The sequence below is a fragment of the Terrapene carolina genome, unplaced genomic scaffold (assembly GCF_002925995.2).
Source record: "Terrapene carolina triunguis isolate 2854851 unplaced genomic scaffold, T_m_triunguis-2.0 Scaffold189, whole genome shotgun sequence".
Taxonomy (NCBI): Eukaryota; Metazoa; Chordata; order Testudines; family Emydidae; genus Terrapene; species Terrapene triunguis.
In genome coordinates this window covers 9048132-9071593 of record NW_020664540.1, presented here as the reverse complement: position 1 = coordinate 9071593, position 23462 = coordinate 9048132, and the positions used below count along the sequence as shown (strand labels likewise).

Genomic DNA, 23462 nt, shown 5'->3' with positions numbered 1-23462 from the left:
CTTGCTGAGCACCTGCTGCTCTGATCAATATCTGTGAAATTGTGGGTACTCAGCACTTCACTGGCCCATTGTCATGGAGGTCTCTAAACATGGATTTCAGAGCCTAACTTTAGACACCCAGGTCTGAAAATTCTGGCTTAAGTTTTTGCTGTTACTAGGAGACACCTGCACAAAGTTGTGACACAAGTTTTATCTTCTGAACTTTTAATTAGGTTCCTTATCCTGTGTGCATCAATCATACATCTGAGCAAAATCTCATGGCAACAACCCATTGTCAGAAGTTACTGGTGTGTAACAAATTTCAGTCCGAAAAGTGTCTAAGCATATTTTTAAAAATGACAATTTCACAAGACAGAAAGATGACCACTTTGGGTTTCACTCTCCCAGGATCTACAGGTTCATTGAGTTGATTAACCAACCCTGACATAGAAGAGCACGATATACCCTCCACCATCTGTACTCATGTTGCGTTGTCTAAGGCCACTGAGTTATGGTCTGCCTAAAGAACACCTCCTAGAGAACAGCAGAATGTCAGTGCTAGCAACCAACCTGAGAAAACTACTGTTCAACACCAAAGGTCATATCCCCAGCATGGCACCATCTCAGTCAGCAATTTCCCATTTATGCCAGCAGAGAATCTGACCCCAGGAACCATGTTTTCTAATCCTACATTCTGTGCCTCTCCCCAAAAACTGCTCCCCACTTTCCTCCACCTCTTAAACTAGGAATTGGCCAGGAACAGTTCTAGACAAAGAACATAGAAACACACAGGCATTCTGAATAAAGGCATTTAGCATTAAAATATTGGTGCACTCTTAGTTCCTGCCCAGAATGATTTCCTTAAAGACTAGAGAATCTAGTGGCGTCACAGGGTCATAAACTGTAGCAAATAAAATCAGTTTGTATGTGAAGTGCTGGAGGGCATGACATAATCCTCTTTCCTCTCTTCAGTGCATGCAAATTAATGGTCCTCCAGGAAGTACAAACGTAAGAACTAGAGCTGTGCAGAGACAGGTGTCTCAGTTTCATGGAGGATTTCAATATTTCAAAAGTTTTGGTTTTGTTTTGATTCGGAACGAAATTTGTAAATTCTCTGCAAAAGAAAAGGAAGCCCTGGCTCCCAGACAGTCCATCTGGCAGGCTGCCCCAGAGCAGTGGACAATGGAAGTCCTGGGGTCCCCCCACTCCAAAGCAGCCTATGGGCAGGTCTACACTTACTTCCTGGTCCGGCCGTAAGCAATCGATCTTCTGGGATCGATTTATCGCGTCTTGTCTAGAAGCGATAAATCGATCCCGAATCGATCCCGGAAGTGCTCGCCGTCGACGCCGGTACTCCAGCTCGGCGAGAGGAGTATGCGGCATCGACGGGGGAGCCTGCCTGCCCCTGGATCCGCGGTAAGTTCGAACTAAGGTACTTTGAATTCAGCTACGTTATTAACGTAGCTGAATTTGCGTACCTTAGTTCGAAGTGGGGGGTTAGTGTGGACCAGGCCTAAGTGGCAAGTTGCTGAGGATCTGGGTGGGAGAGGTGGCAGAAAACCAGGCAGGTTTCAAACACTGCCTGGCAGGCAGAGGTGCAGCAGAACCTTGGAAAATCATAAAAATTGAACTATCCGCACAAAATTTTTCAACTGATGAATCACCAAATTCCAGTGAAAAATGTTTCATTGGAATTTTTCCGATAACTTCTAGTAATAACCCCACTCTGGGCAGCCAGCAGGCTGTAACCTGAGTCACATGCCTCTACCATTCTAGTTAAAGGACTAATGCCCAGATCCCCAGAGATAGTTAAGCTCCTAACTCCCATTGGTTTCAGTGGAAGTTAGGAGCCTAAATACCTTTGATGATCTGAGCCTAAGTGCATTAGCTGGCAGTGGGGGTAGGTGGTTATTCTCTCTGGACCAACCAGAGGGGAAATATGTAACACACTTTACAAGCATGTTACACAAAGAGACCAGTAGTGGAAAAAAGGAGGAACCAACTTGATACTGGGGGCCCCAGCAAGTGTTCACAGTACAGTATATGGCAGGGTTGCCAATTTTGGTTGGACGTATTCCTGGAGGTTTCATCACATGACATAATCTTTCATTAAAAAATAATTTTCAATTCCTGGCTACTCCAGGACAGTCCTGGAGGATTGGCAACCCTAGTATATGGACAGTTTACACTAGGATCCTGAAAAGGACAATCCAGACAAACTTTCTCTGCTTTTATACTAATAGAAAAACATTTTGATGATGAAAAATCAACAGGTATCACTGCAAGACCCTTTAGTACATCAAAGTGGGAAACTGGTTGTGATCAGTTTTAGCAAAAACAGCTTGTGCCTTCCCACCATCCAACATGTAATCGGAACAAACCTCCAGCATTGCTATTAGACCATTCTGCTAGACCAAAGGACTCTGCTTAGCATAGTTCTTAGTGCTGAGTTCAGATTTTCAAAGATAACTCCGGAAAGCTTCACAGATTATATATTTTCCTCTTTAATTTACGCCTCAGAGGATAAAGTTAATCAAAACGGCAGTGAAGATAGTTCAACCGTTTCAGGTCTAGGGCTGATTTATTAACTGTAGCTGTGTTACTCTCTTTCACAGAAGCTGCTGTGAATGATTCCACCTCCCCATTCAAAAAAAAAAAAAATCTTTTTGCTGGCTATCAAATACAAGCTGACACACTTGCATACTAGACATGCACAAGTGCACTGCACAGTCTGATTCATCTGCAAAATATCCAACATGCTATCTGCTTGATGTAAAGTAGGTTGGAAGAGTGACCTATTAAAAGCAAGACGGAAAAAAGCAAGTCTACTGCAGAGCTGTGAAACAATTAATTTTTTTCTTACTCTTTGTTCAGCCTCCTTTCCTTAGGTTGCTTTTCAGTTGCACTCAGATGTCCTGGTGAGGGACAACCTTATACAAACATATATGGATAGATGGAAGATGCACAGGATAACTTCATGACATGGCAGTACTATTAAATATTAGAGAGATTATATACTGTCCATTTGCTATGATCAAAGTGCAAGTATAATTCCTATATGTTATACAGCATTACACTGCAAAAAAGTGTCACCTTAACTCTGACCTGCATATCTGGAAACTGAATTACAGCATGTCAGAAAGACAAGATGAAAATCCAAAGAAATGGCAATGGATCCTTCCTTTTAACCATGCTCAAAGCCATCTACTTAGGACCCCTTACAGTAATTTTAAAGTATTGAAGTTCCACTGTTGCATGTGATGGTAATTCTAAAATAGAATATAGAAATTTACTGGACAAAATAGAAATAACCGAATGCTTTAAAAATATCATTTATCTTGCTCCAATTTAGACAGATAAAGATTGTATTTTCTGTTATAGGGCCAGCAATAGATCAAGTACAATTTCTAAATCTTACTGACATCTAGAGCTGATGGGAAAGAAGAAAACACAAAACTTTTGAGAATTTGGCAAGAATGTATTATTTTTTTTAATAGTTCTTTTCAAACTATGTCAAAATTTCTTCTAAAGGTTTTGATTTTTGAAAATGTTAAACATCTCAACAGCTGGGTCAAAACAAAACACATTTTTTACTATTTTTTTTGTGAAAGTTTTCAAAGGGAGGGGATATTTCAAAAATTAACATTGGTGATGACTTTTTTTTATTGAAACCTCAAAATGCAGGAAATTTGGACCTAGTCAATTGGCATAATTAGGGATGTTGGTCCACATTTTCAGTGGGCCTTCACACTGGCTGTTTATTTTGTTCATGAGGGGAAAAAAAGGAGCATGCACTCATTTGCGTTCAGTGATACCATATCTGTGCAAGCAAGTAAATGCTTGCTTGCCCATCTTCCCATTTGTGCATGCAGTTTATGTAGACAAGTGCACACGAAATTTTGAAAGTGCAGAATTGGACAGAACCTTTTAAAATTTTGGTCCAAAATGTGCAAGGGAGACACAAGTCTATATTTTCTTCTTTGAAGAAGGTGGCAGTTGTGGACCACTTTGTTATAAAGACTTCCGATTGTGGAGAGAGCAATAAACTGAGATCAACTCCACCGCCACATATTTGAAAACAAGTACACTTTCATTCAGAAAGAGAGTTTTCTGAGAAGGTTAATTGCTTTGGGGCTTGCTTGGATTCTGACCCATTTTTTTAGAACTTTTACTTTTCACCCAAAACTGTTTCTGCAGCCTGCAGATCTAAGAGTTTTATATTGTATCTGCTGGCATTTGGGACAACCTGGAAATCATAAGACACAATTATGCATTAAATTTTAATTATAATTTTACAAGATCAATAAAGAGAACAGTTACAATATTAACTCAATATTATGATAAAAAGAAATGGGGAAGATTACCAAAGGGAATAAAACAATCAGCTTTAGAGAAACTGGACAGTGAAGGCTGATGCGGAATGGAATGTTAATCTGTATTATACTGTTCAGCCACTAGACAGCATTGTGTGTGAACATCTTTTTTAAACAAACCTCAACCATAGCTGGGAGAGCATTAAAGGATCTTATAATGAAGACATCTGGTGTGTGTAAGCAAGCTCTGTGACCAGCCCATATGTGGTACAGAAGTACATGACATGGTGTCAGAAGTAAACTAAGAGCAGAAACAGAAGGAACAAAGCTTGCAGAATCTTATCAATATGTCACTCTTCAATGCCCCCGAGAACCTTAGCTTCAGAATGGACAGACTGGAAACAATATTTTGCATTGCTACCAAGTTCCACAAAGAAACTGGAGATATACAGATATCTTCTTTAATTTATGCTATGGGGAAGGAGGTAGACCATATCTTTAACTCCTTTGACTTTACTGAAGACAGTCACAAAGATGACTATGAAAGGCTTCTGGGTATTTTTGATGCATACTCTATACCTCAGAGAAATGTGGTTTGTGACAGAGTATTTTTCCATCTGAGAATTCAAGAACCAGGGGGAAATACTGAATTTTTTACGAGAGCTCTGCATACACTGGCTTAAAACTGTGGTTTTCAGAATGCAAAACATGAAAATATTAGAGTCAGGCAGCTCAAGCTATTGGGTTCACAGATAAAAACCTTTCACAGCAGCTACAATTGAAGAAAGATTTAACCCTAGACACAGGTATTCCAATAGCAAAACAATCTGAAATGATGAAACAGCAAAACCTAGAGAAAACTGATAAACTTCCTTACCTTAGGGGTTTTATGATAATGACTTTTAACACTCAGGGTTTTGCTGTTCACCAGTTCAGACTGTTTTGCTGTTTGAGTAGCTGTGGCCCACATTACCCACAAGTGAATGGAGAGGCTGAGAATTGTACAGACAGCCAAGAAAATCCTACAGCAGGAAGATCCATTCCTTGCTCTTCTGAGTTACAGATCACACCAGTAACAGCTACTAGATATGGTCCAGCACAACTCCTGATGGGAGGACAACTCAGAACTACTGTTCCAACTTTTGAAAAGAACCTATTTCCAAAGTGACTAGGCATGAAGAGAGTCGCCAAACTGAATAAAAACGCTAAGGATGTGTCTACATTATAATTAAACACCTCCACCTGGCCCGTGTCAGCTGACTCAGGTTCATGGGGCTTGGGCTACAGGGCTGTTTAATTGCAGTGTAAATGTTCAGGCTCAGGCTGGAACCCAGACTCTGGAACCCTGGTAGGGGGGAGAGTCCCAAAGTCCGGGCTCCAGCAGAGCCTGAACATCTACACTGCATCTACACCCCATAGCCTGAGCTCAAGTCAGCTGAAATGGGCCACCTGCTGGTGTTTAATTGCAGCGCGGACATACCCTAAAAGAGTTGATGAACGCTTTCACAACAGACGTCACGCAGCGAACTGTCAGATCTAGGACCTGGTAACCATGTTCATGTCAAATTGGATGGAGAAAAAGGATGGACAACTCCAGCACTCATAAAGAAAAATAATTCATCGCCCAGATCATATGTGATCGAGACCGACAGTGGAGAGTTCAACAGAAACTGTTGACATCTACCATTTGTTCCTCATAAAGAACAATCAACAGCGCAAACTCTAGAGATGGCCGATGCAGAACAAGAAGACTCAAGGATTCCAAACCAACCATAGCCAGTCATTGCAACTAATGGACAGCCTGATGACCAAGTTGTTATATGGTCAGGTTATGTAATTAGAAAACCAATATGATTCGGAGACACTTAACAGACTGATGCATACTGAACTTCAAAGACAGCGTGATGGTGTAAATATTGTAATGAAATGTGCTGTAATGGAATGCTAAACTGTTATACCTTTCAGCTAGTAGGTGGTACAGTGTGTAAAATACTTTAAAAGAACCTCAGCCATACCTGGCAGAGTATTAAGTGGTCTTATGATGAACACATGTGGTCTGTATAAGCAAGCTCGGTAACCAGTCCATATCTGGTACAGCAGTATGACAGCTGTATCAATTAAAATTTAGAGAAGAGTAATACTCCAATTTACATCATTCCCTTGGTCTATAATGTTTACCAAAGGTCCATTTCTGTGATAACAAGTAATGACAGGATCCTGTGAGGTACATAGCATCTCCTGAGATGTGCTGAACACTCATCAGAAGATGCTTCATACCTCATAAAATCAGGAACTACATTTTTACTAGTTATTTAAAATAATTCCTTCCCATCTCTGCCTGCAATTAGCAGGTGTAAATAGTGGTGGCACAACTTAAGTAATTTAGATGCAGCTGTATAGCCAGTATTTAAGGCTCCAATTCAGCAAAGTACTTAAGTCAACGGGACTACACAAGCTTAAAGTGAAGCATATGTGGACATGTGGGCCTAAGAGTAGTTAAGCTCTATAAGGGTAGTTAAGCTCTCGAGGTCCCTTCCAGTCCTAGAATCTATGAATCTATGAATAGGCTTCCAAGGGAGATGTGGAAACCCCATCATTGGAGGTTTTTAAGAACAGGTTGGACAAATGTCTGTAGGGGGCTGGACTTGATGACCTCTCAAGGTCCCTTCCAGCTCTATATGTCTATGATTCTATATGCTTAAGCACTTTGCTTGATCAGGGCCTAAGTGTCTAAATTATCTAAATTGCACTTGTGGTTCTTTGTGCCTACAAACTGCTGGCACCAGAAGAGAGGCCCCTCATGCCAGCTGCACAGACATTAGCCAGAAACACAGTATTCTGCAAAGTAGAAATGGGCTGCACCTGGTAATGCTCATGTTCTCCCCATTCCCCCCAAAAAACATTTGGAGAGACCACTCCATAACAGGACTAGAAGCCAGGCATTCTGGGGCTGGTTACAACAATCTGTCTGTCTGCCTGTATGTTGACACCTCATGACCCAGCAATGCTCCCTGTGCGCAGCCCACACAGATTATTTCTGCTGCTGACAGGAATAATCTGTAGATTGAGAGGGAACTGCTGCTGACCTGAATAAGGCTGAGCATTGGTGCTGCTTTGGCAGAATATAAGTCTTGTTCCAGAATCTGGCCTTTTTCTATTGCTACTGAGTGCTAGTTTAAAAATCAAACTCAGTGAGAGAGATGCTCTCGCTGACGTGAGTGTGCTGGGATCTGTACTTGGGTCAGGTGCTTTTCACATTCCCAGGTGTACAAGATGCTATCTTTGGGTTGCTTAGTCATAGTGCAGGCTGTGGGTGGCATTCAGATGAGCAACAAGTGCCTGCCAGCCCTGAGAAGCAGCACTTCGTACAATCCCATCACATGCTGACACAACAAACAACTTTGTTCACATACTGTGGATTCAGTATCTCTAGCTCCTCCTTCACTGCACTGCCACAGACAGAACAAACAGTAGCACAGAAGAGGGATTGTATTAAAAACAAACTAACCCTTCCTTCTTAGGCAGTCTTGCTTCCTTCCTAAGGGCCTAATCCTGCTCCCATTGACATCAATGGCAAAACCTGTCAGAGATGGTCTAGATATAGTGAGTCCTGTGTCCTTTCGAGGTTCCTTCCAGCCCTACATTGCTAGGACTTTAATGGTGCCGGATCAAGCCCTGAATATAGCCCTTCTCTCAATCTATTCCTTGAAAAAGGCCTCTGCATATTTTTTAAGCCCTGATAGAAGGTTCACATCCGGCAGGGGCCATATCCTCACTCGGGTAAATCAGAAGGGCTCCCTTGACTTTGATAGCCTGAATTCATTCACCTTACAATCGTGCTGCGAAGACCATCTGTTTAATGGTGGAGGGCTGAGGATGGGATTTCTGCCCGGTGTTTTTAAGCTGTATTGGTCACTTGACTGGTGATTGAATGATATGTGATAGAGGGGGAGCAAGGTGAAGGGCTGCTTTGTAACTCTGGGGTTATTGTGCCCAGGGATGGAGGTTTTAAACCAAAATCTAACAGATCCGCCCCAACTCTCCTAAGGAGACTACAATGGAAAGTCAGTTAATGTTTACAAGTGAAGAGGATTCTGGGACCAGGAAACCACAAAATGTACCACATGACCCTACGGACCTTTTTCCTACTATGTTGTACAAACCTGCCCCATACATTCGCTCATTCCTGATCAGGGTGAAGATGTCTTTAATGTTACTGCTAAGAATAATAATTCAACTGCAGTTAATAAATTCAGCACTACTTTGGAGAAAGAATTACAATCTCAACTGATAAGTAAGTAAATATAAAAGAGATGTATCCATAAACAACTCATAGAAAAGGTGTCTAGTCTCCCCTAGCATGTAACGACCCCAGCGATGCTGATAGATGCAAAAGGCCTAATCTCGCCAGGTGCTGTGAGCCTCCTGTGAGTCAGCGGGATCTACCCAAACTTTCCCCTGGGTAATAAGGCACAGTAAGTAACTGGATACAGACCTTACTAGAATGAGAGCATATGTCACTCTTCCTTCCTCTCCCAGACTTGAATCCACCTGTACACTGTGATCTTTTGGGGCAAAACCCCCAAATAGGTGCAAATCTTAAGGGTGTTTTTTTCCCCCATAGATTCCAATGCCAGAAGGAATCACTGTGATCATCTAGTCTGACCTCCCACCTAACAAAGGCCATAGAACTTCCCTGAATTAATTCCTGTTTGAATCAAAATCAGATTTAAAAATTCAAAATGCTGATGACTCCACCACTTCTCTTAGAAGTTTGTCCTAATGGTTAATTATCCTCTCTGTTAACAATTTATACCTTATTTCCAGTCTGATGTGCAATTTAAAAGGCAAGTCATGAGATGAAAATATTTATGGCAGCCACAACAACTATAGACAAATGTGATTAGATGCCCCCTCTCCCATACTCCTCCAACCAGAGTTAAAAGGGCAGAAGTAGTTCACTGACCAGAGGGACAGTCAAACAAATGAAATTATGTTACAAGATTTACTGGTCCACAGGATGATGGAATTGGGACATCTAAAGTAGCTCCCCTTCCGCACGTCTCCTTCCACTTCTCTTCCCCCCGCCCACCCCGATATATAAAAAGCTCATTACTGATCTATGGGATTAATACTTTAGAGGTGAGTGACCTCTCCCCTCCCTACCCATTTTGTCTCCTTCTTCTTCTTGGTCCTCCTCAAGTCATTTGCAACCCTTATTGGTTAAGAGTTAAGGTAGGGGGCGAGGGCAGATATACACACATACTGGCTATGACCAGTTTTTTTCCCCAGGGTCATCAATTTATTTAACAACCAAAAGGCCATTGCATATATACAGGCTGATGCTAGCTTTAGCAGGATACCCTCGACAGCAGTAGTAGTGGGAAAATAGCAGAGTTTTCATTGGAATTTGATTTCCGTGGGCTTGAGAAATCATATTGCCTTACAGATTTTATGCAATAACAATAGTAACAACACTTAGCTCTTATATACCATTTTTCTCTAATAAACCTCAAAGCATTCTACAAAGGAGAGCAAGTATCATTGTCCCCATTTTTACAGATGGGGAAACCGAGGCACGGTGCTGGGCGGTGACATTCTGAAGAATTTTGTTTGAATGACTGGTACTCTAAAGAAATGCACAATGTACTGACTTGCCACAGACTGGAGTGCACAGACAAGCTGTAAGGGAACTTTAGTAAGGTATAGATCCAAAAATAAATCTACTTTTTTTCCTAGATCTTTTTGCAAATTCTACATCAAATCATAGAATTGTTTGGGTTGCAAGGAGCCTCTATAATATAATCTGGTTCAACCTCTTAATTTGCAGGGGCATTTCTAAAATTTTCATGGAGTATTCAAGGGGCTATAGGGAAAAATCTGGTTACCTAGAACAAGAGAAGCCAAATACTGCATTGGCCTAAGTATGTACAACTCCACTTAAATCACTTTCAAACTAGGGCTGAATTCACCCTGAAGGCTTTAACTAGGTTGTGAACAAGACTGTAGTGGACATATTTTAAAGTGGCTGCTTTAGACACAGGGAGGTAGCTTTTAGGGCAGGTGTCACTATACTACCAATGCTCTTCTTTCTACAACAATTCAATAAATAAATGCCAGGAGCCCAGTATTCACATCGTGAGCAACCCTCAATGGCGGGAGGATGAAAAAATCTGCTAAGAAAACACATTTCAATATCAGACATTGATATTGTATCAAATGACTGTATCACAGACACTATGACCAGGTCCTTACAGCAACCTGTCGATTAGCTAATGTTCTGATGTTCAGGGATGCTGAAGGGACCAGGTAGGTGCACAAAGCCTGTGTGTTGTAGCTACATGGGGTAGCTACAATCCAACTCTCCAAACTCATTGACTCCAATGAGAGTTTTGCCTGACTAAGAGTCGAGCATCAGGCCCAGCGTCAGTGTGTTCTCAAGAGCTTGTTGTCCTGAAGACCATTTAAAATTCTCTTCCCGTCTTTAGTCATCAGGCCGCCTTTGCTGCCTCTGGCACCGAGATAGCCCCAGACACAGGGAAAAAGAGCAAATGAAAATGATTTACGAGCTAAGCTGTATCAACACGAAGGCAGGCGTATTCTGGGCCGAACGGTGCCGCCAGCTCATTCACAGCCCGAGCGAGCAGGCTTTGTGCAGAGGAGCCAAGGGGAATGGTGGGCGGCTGCAGCAGAAACTGCAGACCCACTGGCTTTGTGCCTATTCTTGGGAGCTGCCGTGTATATGTTGGGGAGGACACAATGCAGCTGTCAGCCTTGCCTGAAGATTTGCATCATTTTCCCCTCCCTCCGTTTTAATGTTGAGCTTTCAAGTATGCATATCAATCTAATCAACAATCTACTGCCCTTAAGGGCTTGGCTGTGCAGCACTTTCTGCTAGGGACATTTGTCACATGTCGAGCTAAAGGAATCAAGTCGGACCACCATATTTAAAAACAAAAGGGCTATGCTGCGGGGGTTAAAGCCACAGCTGTGTTAGGGAGGGTGTGAGGGGCAATACACCAGCTATGGGACACACACTACCTGCAGACGCAGGCAGGCTGAATGCCACCAGGGCTCAGGGAGCTCAGGGCAGGAGAGGCAGCTGCTACACCATTGCGAGGGTACAGTCAGGGCCGGATTAAGGCAACACAGGGCACTCTGGTTCTGCCTCTGCAGCCTGTGCCATGCCCCATTTCTCCTCTGGAGTAGTAGTGGTAATGGGAGCCCCTCCCAAAGGAGCAGGGGCTGTCACATCAAGCCCCCATTTCCCCTCAAGAGCAGCAGTAGGGTCCTTTCTTTACTTAGAAGAAGGGGTCCTCTCTCCCTCCACAAGGAGGCAAGAATGGCCACAGGGGTGAGCCCCAGCCCTTACCCAGCAGCAAGGGTGTATCTGTTTGGGTCGGTAGGTGGGTAGGGCCTGCTGCACTCTTCTTCTTCTGCCACACACCCAATCCTATTTGGGTGATGTTGGCAGGGCCCCCAGAGCAATGGCTCTTGGAATTCACACCCTACTACAGTGCGTGGAGCAGTTCTCCCATCTTGGAGTGATTGTTTCAGGCTCTCTGCAGACTCAGGCAGATGTCGCTGCATCAGTTAAATTCAGGTCACATTTTCAAGCTTTTCTTCACAAGCATGTGGCCTAGAAATGTACTCTTTAATAAAAATAATAATGAAACCTGAGATTATGACCTCCTCTTGTGATCCTGGGAATTGGAGCCCTGGGCACAGGCCTGTAGTGCCTATACTGCATTCCAGGCTGGATTAAGGGTATGTAAACCTTTCAGTGCCAGCCCTGAACTGCCAATCTGTGTGGAATTGAAGAGAAGCCATAGTTCCACTTCTGCCCCACTGGAGAGATCAGTTGGCTGCACCAGCCTACACCCTACTTGTTCTCCCAGGATTCTGGTGTGGTGAGGGTGCAAAGGGCTTCCTGTGTCCCACTCCCTCCTCACCCCACTAACACACCCCAACCGGGGGCCAGAATCTATCCCTAGCCATTCTGTCATTTTGTGTTTATCCCAGGAAACGCCTGATATCAGCCTGTGCAATATTTTTGGAAATGTTTTTTTCCCCAAAGAATTTTAATTACTGTCAATGGACAAAAATAAATAGCAGAATCCATGTGCAGATGGTGTGTGGTGTGACATGGAGCTTTCTTCAGAAACATACCAATGCTTAGCAATCTCTCACTGCTGTTTTAATCTTGCAAGATCAGCCTACAGTGCTTCTTGCCCTCAACCAAGTTCACATTTTGGGAGGGGAAGACCATTCTCAGCACAAAGGGCTGAGCCACATACAAGAGCAGCAGTACCTCACCTCTTTCATCTTGCTCCTCCAGGGATGAAGGGTCATCCCAGTGATTTCTAATACAGCAGCCATGCAGGAGAATTCACAGATGTGGAAACCGTAGCTTCTTATAGCCCAGATTTCGCTTGAGAAATCTCAGGGTCTAATTATGAGAGTTCTATGCAGCACAGCTATATCTCACCTCCGCTCCCCATCAGGAATTCATGTGAACCTTTTCTTCAGTTTCAGTCAACCCTGGTTTTGGTTGAACACAAACGCTCAGAGTGAAACCCCTGTAAAAATTGTTGTATTTCACTCCTAAATCGCATAAAAGCCACTAACATCATTTTGACATGCAGCTGGTTTGGCTCAAAACTGAGCCCAGGTTGGCTTGAAAATATTCACTTACCTTTCAACAGACCCTGGCTGCGTTTCAAGTTTATACCAAAATCCAAAGCCAGGGAAAGTTTGCACGGTTTCGGGTTTCATAACAAAAAAGTTTTGCACAGCTAATGAGTAAATGCTCTTATTATTCTTAGTTGTTTGTATGTTAGTAGCATCTACAATTTGCAGAGCACTTTCCAAACACTTCAGATGCCACAGTTCTTACCTGAAGGAGCATCTAGTCTAGCAAATGAAAAACAACAGCTCCAGGGTGTAGGAAGGGGATATATAACATACAAGCAGGATGGCTAGGGGGTGACTGGGAAACATACTGGTGATTCTATTTTTTGTTTTGTTTGCTTGCACGTCTTGTTTATTGCATAAACTATCCTCAGCTGTCTCCACAACCTAGTGACTATTAGCTGGCTAACTTCTCTATGATGACATTTGCCGCATCTATGCATCTCCCTGTTGGCCTATTCCCACCGCTCTTGGGTTTTCATGGAATTGCACACCTGAGCAAGGCATGCAGGATGCCACCCTATAAACAACAGAGTTCAACTGCTTTTAAGAAACACAAGAAAGTTCTACATACTCAGCAACATGCGAATGCCCCTTATTTGCTAACTTAAAAATAATCACACAGAAAGAGTATGTAAACAATGCGCTTCCCCCTGTGAAAGGAGACAACAATTGCGATTATCTATGCCCTTTGGAACATAGAAACCACTGATATAGCAACAAAATAAAGAGAAGGCTGTGTGTGAATGCAGTGGATTCATTGGCTGGAGTGCTGTAGAATACAGTGTTATCGGCTCTGCTGCCCCCTCCCCACCCATTTTTTAAAATTATACAATACACATGAAAGAGTATACTCATTTTAAAATGTAACAACATTAGCACGTTTATTAGCTAATCTGGGGTTTAATCAATCTGTAACCGGTAAGCATCAGTTAGTATTTGTACTGCTGAGTTCTCTCGCTCCTCCCACCCCCGAGTTTGGCACAAATATATATATTTATTACACCTCTGTGTAGATTATTCCAAATGCAACATCTTCATGATTTTCTTTACCAGCTAACTATTCTCTTTCTAATGCAGTGCACTCTGGAGAGCATCAGTGGCACCCGACAGATAAATTCAACACTGAAGCAGCTTTCATTACATGTAGGCAATATCACCGTTTTTTCAGTTGAGTGGGAATTTGATTTGTGCTGTGCAAGAAACCACCCGTCTTTGTTCTTTATATAGTCTGAGCTTCAGGATTGCCATGATTCTCTCCACAAATGAAGAAAGAAAGATTAGGTCCCCACAGCCATTTGTATAATTATACTTTTAAGGGAAATCTCTCTACTGAGGGAACTCCACCCTTTACTTACACACACACACACACACCCCTCCCTTACATTTACATTACAAGCCATATACCTCCCTCGTCAATATAAAGTCATGTTTCACAACCGACCACCGAGATTAGCTAATGAGCAGCACATCAGGCAGATTTTACTCTAAAACAGTATGACATTGTCTCCATCAGCTGATGGGCATTAGACCCCATGTCACTATTGAACCCAGAAGAACCAAGCAGCCAGGAAGGCTGCAGCAAAACATCCATGTTGAGCACACACCCACCGAGAAAGCCAGGGCTGTGTGTAAGTGGAATCATGCGCCTCCATAATAGAGCCGGCAACAAATGGTCATGGAACATGCGTTCCTCCTGGACAGCAAGTCTTTTGTGTTGAATGATGGTAGGAGATCAGACAGGGACCCAACCCAAAGTGTTGCTCCTAATGCATTTGCGGTTATTGCATAACTGGGACTCATGTTGATCCCAAGCTTCTCACCTCCAGCTTAGTCAACCCAAGTGTAATACTGTACAGCTGCATAATGGGGGCATCTGATTCCCAGTGGACAAGAATTTAAATCAGAGCAGCCAACTTCCCACATGTAGATGGTTAGTTAGATTCCCCCACCAGCTGGCAACAGAGGAAGGAAGGGGGGAAACCACAGAAAAATATAGAAGCACCTTCCTCAAATAATTCTCCCATGAACTCCCAGAAACTGAAGTCTCTGGATTTCACTAACAGATGTGTGCCTGCTGCTAACACTCCTACCAAAGGAAAGGTGCTCCCAAGCCTAGGGAAACCAAATACATCCCCAAAGCAAACGACATGAAATGCACCCCTACAAGCAAATGGGAGACAGACACAGCAACAAGCAATATTTAAATTAAGCTGTGTCCCAAGAGCCAATAGAAAATAAACGCACTCCCCTCCCCCCAAATACTGAAGTTCAATTAATCAATTTCACATGTTGAAATTAAACAAGGGCCAGATTGGGATCGCCGAAGCAAATGCGGATTAACTCCTTGAACTCACTCAGTCAATCAGTCCGGATTGACACAGGTATAAGGGAGCTCACGGGCTAGCCCAGGCAGAAATAACCTCCCCCCCCCAGCTCCAGGGCAGGGCGTGCGGCGCCCAACGAACCGCAAAGCGCTTGCAGGAACTCGGCAGAGCTGCTGTAGTCGCCCCCTCCCTCGCCTGGTTATTTTTAAAGGCCAGGCTCTCTGGTTCTTTAGCATTTCCCTCCTGGCAATCGCCAAGCAGCGCGGCAGGGATCAGAGCGGGCGGGCGGGGGGGGGAGGGAAGGATGCTGCCTGCCACCCTTTGTTGAGCATCTCTGGGTACCTCGCCTTTTACCTGTGGATGCAGTCGCCATGGTAACGGCCGGGTGTTCCCTGGCGGAGCCGGCCGGCGGCTGCTGCTCCCCGTCTCCATCCCTCCGCTGCGCCCCAGCTGCGCGCTCCTCCGCCCCGGCCCCGGCCCCAGCCCAGCGCGCCCCAGAGCCCGACAGCGGCAGCTCCTGGCGATCCGGCGGCGCAGACATGCTGGTTTCCCGGCTCTGGCGCTCAGGCAGCGGGAGGAGGCGGTGGCCGCTCGGAGTCCGGGCGCCGGCGGATAGCTCGGAGCTGCTGCTGCTGCTGAAGCTCCACCAGCGCTGATTACGCAGGTGAAAATGGCTTGTTTAGTTGGAGCCTTCCAGCCCTTGCGTCACCCTGTGGCTGGCATATCACAGGGCAGCGAGCTGCCAGCCGGGCTCTAACTCTGCCCCATTTAACTGCTTCAGGCAGGCAGGCACCGAGCGCTTTGTACAGAGGGAGAAATGTCCCCTGCCCATTCTCCCGCCCCACTCGCCACCTACCCTCCCTCCCCGCATTGTTCCCAGTTGCTCAGCCCAAGAGAATGCAACCTGGCAGAAGAACCTGGCTCTGCGTGCTTGGGGCCAGTGCCATTCCCAGAGAACTCTCACTGGAGCAGAGGCGCTCGGGATCGGGCCCTGGGTCATTTGCACAGAACAAGCCAGCGATTCCTCCCCACCCCACCATCACCCAACACAAGAGGTGCGCTGCTCCCAGAACATTCCCATGTGTTTACAAAACACACTGCAGTCTGTTTGCAGCTAGGCTGGGAAGGATGAGATTCGCAGCTCATTACAACTAAACGACAGCTGTCACAATAAACTCATGAGTGGCGGGCTTGCTTACTAATTCACCAACTGTGGGAACTGAGGCTATGTCTTCACTACAGGGGGGGGTCGATTTAAGATGTGCAAATTCAGCTACGCGAATAGCGTAGCTGAATTCGACGTATCGCAGCCGACTTACCCCGCTGTAGGGACGGTGGCAAAATCGACCTCTGCGGCTTCCTGTCGACGGCGCTTACTCCCACCTTCGCTGGTGGAGTAAGAGCGTCGATTTGGGGATCGATTGTCACGTCCCGACAGGACGCGATAAATCGATCCCCGAGAGGTCGATTTCTACCCGCCGATTCAGGCGGGTAGTGTAGACCTAGCCACACACTGGGCTTCCCAGAGGCACAAGGCGGGCGAGGTAATATCTTTTATTGGCCCAACTTCTGCTGGTGAGAGGGACAAGCTTTCAAGCCACCCCAGAGTTCTTCTTCAGGTTTGGGACCACGAAGGCTACAGCGACACTGCATACAACATTGGGCTTCCCAGTCAGTAGCTATGAACTAACAAGGTTTCCTTGTCATTAGTGATAGCCTAATGTTTTTTTATACCATAATGGCTGGGAATTATAGAGCACTATCCAAGGATCTCCAACGTGAAACTGCGCAAGACCCTGGTGAACTAGGGAATTATTACCACCCCACTTTTAGTGGGATGGGGAAACTGAGGCAGGTGGCTACTAAAGGCCTGATCCTACAACAGGACGAGTTCTTCCTGCAAGGTACTAAGCACCCTTAAGTGAAGCTAGTGGGAGCATCTTGCAGGAGGTAATCATCACCTCACAGGATTGAACCCTGGGGGACATGTGATTTGTCACATGGTAAATCAGTGGCAAAGCCAGGAGTAATTACCCCGTTCATGTGACTCTCAGATCTGCGCTTTCCCTGTTGGAGGTGGTTTACCTACAAGCAGTGGGCCTTAATGCCAGTTTCATTGTATTCAAGGTCATTCCTAGGCACTGGGCTACTGTAGGGAGATGTCAGCAGATGCAGGGTTTAAAGTAGGTATATATTTTCAAAACCTAAGCCCCATTCTCCCCTATCTTCCTGCAGAAGACAAAGTTCAGCATGTCTGACTAACTCCATCAGTTCTGGTATTTCCCCGCTCCTTCCAGAACCCTCCCTCAAATCCCCCTCAAGATCTGCCTAATTCTTGGGCGGACGGGCAGTTCTGCAGGAGGCCCAGTCAAGACAGCTCTGCCACCCAGGCCAAGTGGCTTCTGCTGGTCACCAGAGATCATGCCTCCCTGGGCTCCCCTCAACCATAGCTGTCACTAGAACACACCTGGAAGTTGTGTGTAGAAAGGCAGAGGGGAAAGCAGCACAAATTATACAAGCTCAGCCTTCCCTTGCAGGCTGGAGCGGTGGCCGTGTGACTCCAGAGACGCCCAGAGAGCTTCAGCTCGCAGCCAGGATGGCCAACCCATAAGCTTAGCAAGCTTCAGAGCAAGAGGGAGGGCTCATTTACTCTGTTTTCCATTGGACTGACCACATTTGTTCTTGCATGGGGCCTGTGTCATTTTTATTTTTGTCACAAATGGCTCATGGCCACGGGGACAGAAATTAGTAAAACAAGCAATAGCGGAAGCATGGTCATCATCTGAAGACCTTATCCATCACAAAATGACATGGGCCCGGTGTGCTCCCAGAGGCAACATGTAAAAGAGCCCCTGTAAAAGAAAGCCTCTTACTGACCCTTCCAGCCTACTAAGAATTAGATCAAACAACATAGAAGAGATTCCACATGATGAGGCAGAGAAGGGATTAATAGAGCCCTAGGGAGGCTGCGCAGGAAGCAGCCAATAGGAGAGGGGCTGCGAGGAACAGCCAGTCAGGGCCCTGCAGGCCCATATAAAAAGAGCTGCTGAGCAGAGAAGTGTCAGTTGCTGCTGGGAGCTCAGGGAGTAAGGACTGTGTCCCTGGAAGACTGAGGGCAGGTCTTCACTACCTGCCGGATTGGCGGGTAGCGATCGATCTATCGGGGGTCGATTTATCGCATCTAGTGTAGACGTGATAAAATCGATCCCCGATCACGCTCCCCGTCGACTCCGGAACTCCAGCTCACGAGAGGCGGAAGCGGAGTCGACGGGGGAGCGGTAGCGGTCGACTCGCCACCGGCCTCACGGCCAGGTAAGTCGACCTAAGATATGCTGACTTCAGCTACGCTATTCGCATAGCTGAAGTTGCATATCTTAGGTCGACCCCCCCCCCCACTAGTGTAGACCTGGGCTGAGAGAACTATAAGGACCTTGGACAGAGCAGCAGCTGAGGCATTGAGATAAAGGCGAAGAAGGTGCTGGGGCCATGGGGAAGTGGTCCAGGGAAACAGAGTGGCATTGAAAGAGGTTACAGAAGAGCTGCTATTTACAGGGTCCCTGGGTTGGGGCCTGGAGTAGTGGATGGGCCTGGATCCTAAGTTCCCTCTAAGCCGCGTGGCTGCACAGCAACCTATTAAGCGCCGCTCAGGACTGCGGCAGGGAGAGATGCCTCTCCCCTATCCCCAGACCTCCCGCCTCTCCCCGCTAGCCCTGGCCCGGACCCGCCGCGGCCAGTGGTGAGAGGCGCCCCGGCCCCAACCCAGCCCCGGCCCGGACCTGCCACGGCCGGCGAGGAGAGGTGCCCCAGCCCCAACCCGGACTTGCCACGGCCAGTGGGGAGACACGCCCCGGCCCCAACCCAGCCCTGGGCTGGACCTGCCGCAGCCGGCGAGGAGAAGCGCCCCAGCCCAGACCTGCTGCAGACCTGGCAAGGGAGAGGTGCCTATCCCCCAGTCCTGGAGCTGCAGTAGCAGGGAGAGGTGCCTCTCTCCCCCCAGCCCAGGTGCTGCTGCGGGGAGACAGAGCTGGGGGAGTCCTCTCTCCCTGCTGTAGCCCTGGGGCAGCCTGCACCCCAAACCCCGCATCCCTGACCCCACCCAGTCTGGCAATGAGGGCTGTACCCCATAACAGTCCAATCCAGAAGAATGGTGGTCACAATGCAGAACCTCAAAGCATGCACACACACATTGCTTCGCTTTGCATTGTAGCCCTTTGTGCTTTGGGGCTGACGTAGGCTGCTGGGCCAAAGTGACTGAGCCAAGCCGGGCTTTTGGCTTCAGAAGCAGCATTGCTGGCAAAGAGCCTGGGGCTTGATGAAAGAGATCCGCTGATACGGCAGTAGAAAAAACAGCCTCTCTTCCTTAAGGATTTATTCTTGAGGCGTTAGAGCAAATTGGCTACGATATTTTGACATAACTGGGAAACCAAATTAAAAACAACCCCATCAAACCATTAGGGTATTGCAGGCCCCTGTTGGGGACAAGGCACTGCACGCTGTGTTTGCAGCACGGTATTCTCAGTGCTAAGGCGTCTCACTTGCTCCTGCAGCCATTGGTTGCCTGAGATCAGCTGCACAACTTGGGCCTGCAGTGCTTGATTCTCCGCCTGAAGGCAGAGGGCCCATTTGGGTGAGTCCGATGCTTCTAGTAGTGGCTGCCGTGGTGCTGCTGAGTCCATCCTTCTCACACCTGTCTCTCCAGCAACTTGCACCTGAAGAAAAGGAGCGGTGGCGCCAGCACCATCTATTGTGGTGAAACTGGCCATGCCATCTCAGCCTGCCAAAGAGCATGGGGAAACAAGCTGACCCAGGCCTGGTGGGAGCAACCAGCTTGGACCCTGAGAGATGAGAACTTCCTGTACCCTTGTCCTCACTGAGATGCACCCTGAGCCCCATCCAGAGGCTTCCCATTTGCTGGTGTCTATCTAGCTGCACATCTTGGGAGACCCCTCCTCGCCCCCAACATATTGCCCTCCAACAGGCCCTCGTTGATTCAGGAGCAGCCGACAATTAAATGGATGCAGCTACAGCCCCTACAGATACCCCTGCTACGCAAGGCCATGCCCAACGCAATCAAAACTATTGATGATTCCCCATTGTCCTCAGGTCCAGTTGTGGAGAAGATTGTTGCCCTGGAGGCCATTATTCAGGGACATGGAGAAATGACACAATTTGCTTTGATCCATTCCCTGCATTTTCCCGCATTTCCTGGCTGGCCCTTCGTGACCCCCTCATTCACTGGTGAGAACAGAAAGTCGCCTTCCTGTCAGAACTCTGCCGACATCATGGCCAGGGACCAATGAATGTTGCACCCAGACTGAATCAGACTCAAGTAGGGGTAGTTGTGTGCACTGAAACATCTAAGTAGGAGACTATAGAACTTCCCCCCCCCCCAAAGTGCTGTGATTACACTGATGTATTTGAGAAGAAGAGTGCAGAAAACCTCCCCACACATTGCCCCACACAACTTCAGCCAGGGGCAAAAATACCAGAGGTTCATTTCAAATTTTTTCAAAACAAGCCAAACTCCTCACTGCTCTACTCTGAAAAAACATCAAGTTCCAGTGGTCACCCATGGCCCAGCATGCATATGAGCAATTGCAGCTTGCCCCCACCACTGCTTCAGTATTGGCCCACCCTGACGTGGTGCAAGCTTCCATTGTGGAAGCCAAGGCCTCTAGTACGGCGATAAAGGCAGTCCTCTCCCAAAGGCATGGACACAAGCAAATACTGCAACCCATCGCCTACGACTCAAGGAAGCTCACACCTGCTGAGCGAAACTATGAGATCCTGGACAAGGAACTCCTGGCAATTAAGACTGCCTTTGAAGAGTGGAGACATGACTTGGAAGTAGCCCATCATCTGGGTCCAAGTGTTCACGGACCACAAGAACCTGCAGTACCTATACAGGGCCAAGACCCTGAACCAACGACAGCTCTGATGGGCCCTAGTCTTCTCCAAGTTCACTTGTACCCTGACTTACCACCCAGGAACCAGGAACGGCAAGGCCAATGCCTTGTTCCAGAGATATGACCCTGACTCATGAGGCCCCAGTCTGAAACCAGCCCACGTTTGCAAATCCCATGACTTTCTTAATGCCACTCACTGCTCGGACCTGATTGCATTCATCCGTTCTGTCTCCATCTGCAGAATTCCATCCAATGAGTTGGCCAAGAACCACACAACACCCAGAAGGGGATCACATTTGTGAAGGACTGCATCTATATTCCACCCTGGACCTGCGAGGGTGGCGGTTCTCCAACTGTGCCACGGCAAGTGTCTTGCACGGCACCTTGGCAAGACACTTACGGTGATATAAAACTCAACTATTAGCATATCATTTCTTCTGGTGGCCCCGAATGAACACCATGGTAAAGACATTTACAGCTTCCTACCAGGTGTGTGCCCGCATCAAGATCCCTTGCCAGAAACCCTGCAGTCTCCTCCAACCTCTGGACACACCATGTTGGCCCTGGGAAGCCATTTCCTTGGACTTTGTGGTGGAACTACCAGAATCCAGTGGTTTCACTGCCATCTTAACAGTGGTAGATTGCTCTTCTAAAATGGCTCACTTTATTCCCTGCACAGGTTTACCCTCTGCAGAGGAAACTGCACGGCTCTGGATAAACAACGTAGTCCAGCTTCATGGCCTTCCAGATCATATCACCTCGAAACGGACACCCCAGTTTACTCCCCAGTTCTGGCACGAGGCCCTACATTTATTAGGAGTCCATATTCACCTGTCCTTTGCCTACCATCCTCAGTCAAATGGCCAAATGGCAAGAATCATTCAGATCCTTGAACAATACTTACAAAGCTACATCAACCATCACCAGGATGACTGGTCTTCACTGTTACCAATGAAGAGTTTTCATACAATAATGTGGACCATGCATCATAAGCCATGGCCTCTTCTTTAGCAACCATGGGTACCTCCCCTGCCTTCACCCACAACTACCACATCCTCCCCCAACCCATCTGCCTCAGACATAGTAGAACACATCCATCAAATCCAAGAGGAGGTGAAGGGACATCTTGAAAAGGCAAAAGGCATGTGGACAAACACAGACAACAGGATCCCACCTACTCTGTAGGACAAAAGATACGGCTTTCAACAGAACATCTTCGCATGGACAGACCCTCCTGGACACAAGACAGTTGATTCCTTGGCTGATACTGCATTCAGCGATAAATCAACCTAGTCACCTTTGAGCTTCAGCTCCTTCGATCCATTAGGGTATGTCTACGCTGCAATTCGACACCTGCAGCTGGCCTGTGCCAGCTGACTTGGGCTCATGTAGCTCAGGCTAAGGGGTTGTTTAATTACAGTGTAGACTTCCGGGGTTGGGCTGGAGCCTGGGCTCTAGGACCCTGTGAGTTGGGAGGGTCCCAGAGCTCCAGCTGCAGCCCAAGTCCAAAAGTTTACACTGCAGTTAAACAGCCCTCAGACCAAACCCTGGAAGCCCAAGTCAGCTGGCATGGGCCGCTCACAGGTATTTATTTGCAGTGTAGACATACCTTCAGGGTCCATCTTATGTTCCATGTTTCACTTCTGAAAACATACACTGAGAATACATTCCCCCATAAAGTCCAATCACCACCCCCACCAATACAGGAATACATTTGGAGTCTGCATGCACCTTGTGAAATACATTGTACATAAAGTCCTCGACTCTAAGAGCAAACAGGGCAAATTATGATACCTGACTGACTGGCAAGGTAGGTTATGGCCAAGAGGAATGCACTTGGGAGCCAGAGGAAAGCATTCATGCTCCTGCCCTGGGCCTTCCATAGGGGCCCCTCTGAGAAACCTGGACCCACATTGCCTAGAGGGCACTCCTCGGGGAGGGTGTCATAACATGACCCACGGGTCTCAAACCTGTGTCTGGAGTGTTTCTAGAAGCAGCCTCACTACAGCTCTCAATCTGGAAGGCTGCGGATGCTTGCTTACCTGGGACTCATGAAGCCCAGCCCCAGTTTGAGGCTCCTGCAGTCCTATTGGTGGAGACCCGGAGCAGCTGACTGGCCTGTTGGCCCTATGACATTACCCAGGGTACAATCTGGACTGTTGAACAGCTGTATTCCCTCAATTATCCAGCCTGGGGTGCCTTTTACACTGTTTTGCTATGAGAGCAACCACTCGCGGTCTGCTCAT

At 46.7% G+C, this 23462-nt stretch overlaps 1 protein-coding gene across 1 annotated transcript in view; it reads right to left on the bottom strand.

The window, feature by feature from the left end:
* The window catches only part of RTN1 (reticulon 1), a 194392-nt gene extending 178541 nt beyond the window's left edge, over positions 1 to 15851 (bottom strand). The window contains exon 1 of the mRNA XM_026654321.1: positions 15665 to 15851. Within this exon, the coding sequence (XP_026510106.1) occupies positions 15665 to 15851 (187 nt within the window). The remainder of the gene's footprint in view (positions 1 to 15664) is intronic.
* Positions 15852 to 23462: the final 7611 nt, after the last annotated feature.